The sequence below is a fragment of the Anastrepha ludens genome, chromosome 3 (genome assembly GCF_028408465.1).
Source record: "Anastrepha ludens isolate Willacy chromosome 3, idAnaLude1.1, whole genome shotgun sequence".
Taxonomy (NCBI): domain Eukaryota; kingdom Metazoa; phylum Arthropoda; class Insecta; order Diptera; family Tephritidae; genus Anastrepha; species Anastrepha ludens.
Window position 1 is genome coordinate 92,889,979 of NC_071499.1, and position 5,571 is coordinate 92,895,549.

A 5,571-nucleotide genomic window follows, 5' to 3' on the forward strand; every position below is an offset into this window, starting at 1 on the left:
ACTTGGGCATGAACGTTCGATGTGTTTATGACTACGCGGCCATTTATAAAAAAAACGATTTGGGGAGTTGTAAGACAACAAATATGGGGAGTTGTGAGACACCGTTTTTTTCGACGTTTTAACGCATCTTTCATAAGTACCTCGCAATATTCATGCATTGTTTGTATATATATCATCTACAAAGGTGCAATGCCGAAAAAGTTAAGCAGAAACAACTCCATTCATTGCAATGTATGCGATCGAGCTAGTTTGTGTTTTACAGCTACCTTTATCAGACTACCTAGGAATTCACAGTCGGTCACAAACGCAATCGTGTAACAACTTCACAGGAAGGTTTGGCGTTGTTAAACCGCATCACCGCACACCAGAGGCCAAACAACAGTCGAAACATTGGGATTCTAAGGGTGAATCGGCTTAATAAGCACACGAAATTCAGTTTTTTCCATTTTCTCCTCAAATTACTGGGTAGTCTAAAACACAAACTAACTGACGCAGCACTTTCAAGTTTTGACAGGAGTCAACTGACAAATGCCTGTTGACAGGAGCAGTATTTCTTTTTCAGTAAAGAGGTCAAAAATACAAAAAGTCACGGACTTATTGATCCGCCCTCGTACACATATATTTTTTCGAGTAAAGAAAAGACTATGGAATGAAGAGAAACCTATATCCGATATTGCCTATTTTTTAGTTTATGCTTATGTAATGATTAGAGATCACAGTATGGCAACTTTATCTGCGCTTACTTTGGCTTTTAAATTGTTTTGAAGATGTTTGACAAGTCTGAAAGTGGTTTTGAACATTACTTTACTAAATTTAGTTTACTTGTTCAAAAATAAGTCAATTTGAAACGTGTGCCTTTTTGTATACTGAAATAAATTACCCGCGTTTTGAATTATCATACCCTGATGTCCCACTTAATAATTTTACACCGAAACATGAAACGAACTCTGATTGGTTGAACGCGTGCATTCGAAAGTTCCTCGAACAGCTGGCGCTCACTGGAGATTGACGCATCTTAACCTCATATTTCCTTTATTCTCTTCACAAATCTTAGTCCATTGATTTTGTGATTTTTTCTCTAAATAAAAAAACTTTTTGTATTTGAAATTTCTTACACTTCTTATAGATATTTTATTAAAGCAAGAATAAATAGATTTTCTTTATCGTTTTTTATGCTTAAAATCTATGTTTTATATAAATAAATGAACTAGTTAATTTGTTTTGCTCATTAGGCAGCCTGTGCGAAAATTCTTCCCTCGAACGCAACAGGTGCTTCATCGGCTAGAACGCTATAGGAATCCTCATCCATTACATATTCGTGGTGCTTCTGCGGGCGTTTCCTTTGTGAGGATTTCCGTTTTATATTGCGAGAACCTTTTTTCGATGATTTGCGACTTGGTTTGCTCGATCTTGTCTTTTTCTGTCTTTTGTTGTTGCCACGATGATAACTGCTGTTGTTGGAAGGACGACGCTTGACCGAGTTCTTCACATTTGGCTTACGTACAGATTTGCGGCGTTGACTCTGAGGTCTAGAGCGATTGGAGACATTATTTTTGCGATGTGACTTGCGAACATTGTTGTTGGTATTGCGACGGCGTATGCGTTTGCGCCGACGTACAGCACGTTCTTCGGGCAGTAAGCCATCATCTTCATCATCGTCATATTCGCGGATCTTGTGGGCGGCGCGTTGTAAACCGCTGGATTTCTGTATTCTAAATACTGGATAGTCTTGTAGGCTCTTGAGATGACGGGCCAAACGAGCCTAAAGTTGGGAGAAAATGAAAGGCAATGAATTTGTAAGAAAAATATTATTATGTGGTAGTTCGTGAGACTCACCATGCCTGGTTGGGCAAGTACCTCGGCGTTTATTTCAAGCTCAAGATTTTTTTTCTTACTATCTTCTGCTTGAATAGCAGCCGCTTCCTGATCTGCCAATGCTTCCTCTTCGATCGGTTTGTTCTGTTCCTCGTCCTTCTTATCGTCTACCTCGACGATTACAATAGGCATTTCCTGTAATTCCGATTTAGCAGGAATTGACTCAGCAAGTGGTTGGTTAGCCTGAGGCTGAGGCAATTCCACGGCTGCTTCATCGTTCCTCGCTTCAACAATAGCTTCAGCAGCAGAGAGTTCTTCTAAAAATTGAGGAATAAGGGGGGAGTTAGTTTGGCAATTTTGTCTATTCCAATTATGATTTACATACCAGCACCAATGCTGCTTAGCAACGACATAGCGCATAAAAGCGCCAGCAAAGCACACAAACCGAACTTTGCCATTGTGTGCTAATTTCGATATTTAATGCTAGTCGAGTAGGCTTTCGAGACTTCAGCACACGTTTAGTTACCAAGACGTTATGCGAGTAAGAAACGCGCTGTCGCTCTTATATCGCCATTTGTAAATGTGTTAAATATAAAAAAATTGTCTGACCAGATCTTGGCAAAAACGGAGTGAAGGGAAAGTTTAGCGCGAATATCATTTTCTAGCTACGTTAGCGATTTGCTGGCTAAGCATTGAAACATTTGACCTGCGACGTTCGCATCTCTCTGCCATGAGCACTAATCGTTTATATGTACATATTTAGTTGCTACCAATTTCCTATTGAGGAGGAAAGCATAGCATTGACAGCTTGGTGTAAAATTTATAATTCGTACGCGGTGAAATTTACCAAAATGCAAATGCGCGATATTTAACGGTTTTGTTGGAAGAAAGAAAGAAGGCTATAGTTGGAATAAAATAATGTGTAATTCGATCTTGATTAATGGCATGCGCGTTGGAGTAGTCGCTTTTATTAGCGACTGGCGTTACATTGCTTTCACCGAAGATATTTTTGGAGAAGAATAACAAAAAGGTAACTATTGAAGAGAGTACAAATATTTTCGATGAATAATCTTTAATGAAAATCTTAATTTTGTTTGGTAAATTGTTTACTCTCTCACTTTGGACTCTATTCCAAATTTTAATTTCTTTCAACGAAAACTATTCTTCTCTTTCCAATTCAATATTTTACGTGCTTGCTATCTTCACCTAAATTCCTTTCCCTTTTTGTGCGTTTTCATTAATTTCTGATTGAATAAAAATATATACTTTGTTCTGTTTTAAATCACATTCGTTTTATTTATCATATTTTCCATTTCATCAAGTAGTCTGAGTAGTTGCCGATTCTCTCTTATCGATTTTACTAAGGCTTTTGAATTGTTGTTCCATCGATAATTTCAACCTTGCATCACTTGCACGGGACGTCTGCTACGACGATTACCTCGCCGCCTTGTAGCACCACCACCACCACCAACCCGATATACGCGCACGTTCTTGCGCCTGTTACCACCGCGGCGACGGCGATTATTTCCACGTCGACGACGATTGTTACCACCACGGCGACGCACTACATTGCGACGTGCGTCGTTGCGACGACGGTGCACTATTACACGATTGGCGCGCGCCTCCTCAGAATCGTCCACGGACTGTTCCATCAGCGCCACGACGCTTCCATCGGGTATGGCATCGAGTGCAGCACGTGGCACCAACAACGCAGTCTTGCCGGTCTTCTCGTCAACGACACTCTGTCCTTCGATCTCGATGAATCCATCGGGTACCATAATAGCACCGGCATGTTCTCGTGACACCATCATATTTGTTGGTTTTGCATTCTTCAGCACAAGCTGGGCATTCAATTGGTTGGATCGCTGTGGCCTGTTTGGTATGCGGCTGACGAGCTTTTGGTTTTTCAACTGACTACGCAGGCGTGGTGCGTGCGGGGCATGTGAATTCATATACACAAAGTTACTGGCCACGTCATTTTCATCGCTAACGCTCTCTTCGTCATCATCATTATACTCAAACTCCTCGTCATTGCTATCTTCGGTATCGTCGTCATGTTCCAAATCCTCTTCATCATCATCATCATCATCGTCTTCTTTGGACGCATTGGCAGCATCATCATCCACACTGTCGTCATCACTTTCGCTGCTTGCATTGCCAGCTTGAGCTTCTTCTTCATTCTCGTCATCATCGACTTCCACTACTTTGAAACCTTGCACTTCATGACCATTACCGTTGGCACGCGGCACGGTAAGGAAGATGTACGGGTGATTTGGTGAAGCAATAGCGGCACCGGAGCGCAACTGCTTCTGTTGTTGCTGTTGCTGAGTTGCTTGCTTAGGTTCTGCGAATAGACAAAGTTAGGTTTGATAGTAAGATTCAATCTAGGTTGGAATAGCTTAGGTTGCAGTATTTTTCCACAATGGGGCACACTTAAGCTCTCAATTGAGATGCTGAATGCTGAACTAGAATCAATGTAAACTTTTAAGAACTTCAGAAGATCGCTGATTTTAACCGTGCTGGGATCTTCCAACTCATTGCATATCCCATGTCCTTACAATGCCCCATTAAAACAGAAATTGATTTGTTGAGACTAATTTTGGCTCAGAAGAGATTTTATGTGTATGGCATTAAAGGCCGACCACAAATACTGGGAGGTACCGAAAGTAGGCTAAATCTAACAGTTTGAGAAATCAACTAACAAAATATATTTCTTTAATTCCTAGATAATAATCTCTGAGAGTATGGACGTTAAGGAAAGATCCTGAGGTTCAATAAAAACAAATTTTTCATCCTTAAGCTACAGAAAATTATATTATCATCAAAACTGCTTTGTGATCAGTTGCTTCCTAGAGAAAATCATAAAAGCAGTTATTTTAAACGGAATCTAATTGGCTTATTAAACAATTTTGAATGGCACTTAGAAGATGTTGTTTTCTATCTGTTAAAAATATAAAATTTTCTAAATATATTATTCAAAATGAATATTCTACGATACTTTTTCTTAAATGAGTTACTGAATGAACTTATTTTATTCTTTTAAATCCACACATTTTTTTAATTAATTTTTTTTCCCCTAAGTATCATTTTAAAAGTATATTTGAATTCCCTCCCTCCCTCCCCCAGTACGCACCTGCACAGGCTATTGTCACGCAGAGCAGTAGCACTGCCACACTTGTCAATTTCAGCATCGCCAAAATTTTAATACACTGATTTCGGCTTACTAGACGGTTTTCGATCAATCTGTTGATCAATCAATCAACGTAAATTATGTTAAATATCTACCAACAAACGCAATACCAACAAAAAGTGTCCTAATTGTAAGCAATGTCCCGCAGAACTGTAACGAACGCATTGATTGCTTGACGTTTTTATGCAAAAGTCGGCATACAGCTGACCACAATACTCGTACAAGAATACTTGGGCAATGGCCAAGAATGGATAGAGAACCAAATTAAGGCAGAGAGATTCAAATGCAAAAAATGTAGAATAGAATAAAAACGAAAAATTAAAACAAGGCAAACACCAGAATAGCTGAAAAAAAAAATATAATGAAGAAACAATTTTTTTGGCCAAATGCTAAGGCCATCTACAGAAAGCTTAAACAGCTGCTTGACTTGACTTGGTGTGACTTTCACGCGTGCTCATGCGCCTACATTTGTTCTTTATTAGATGCGTACGAGAATATGTTGATAAGAGGAGAATCACATTGCCAACATCTTTGTTTGATGAAGGTGCTGATGAAGGGATCCACAA

At 39.5% G+C, this 5,571-nt stretch overlaps 1 protein-coding gene across 1 annotated transcript; it reads right to left on the bottom strand.

Moving 5' to 3' along the window:
• Positions 1 to 3,209: 3,209 nt before the first annotated feature.
• Positions 3,210 to 5,006, bottom strand: LOC128857599 (nucleoplasmin-like protein ANO39). Its single transcript, XM_054093350.1, has 2 exons — positions 4,949 to 5,006; positions 3,210 to 4,159 (listed from the first exon to the last, which is right to left on the bottom strand). Exons 1-2 carry the CDS (start codon positions 5,004 to 5,006, stop codon positions 3,210 to 3,212), a joined length of 1,008 nt encoding a protein of 335 aa, XP_053949325.1.
• Between the last annotated feature and the right edge of the window lie 565 nt (positions 5,007 to 5,571).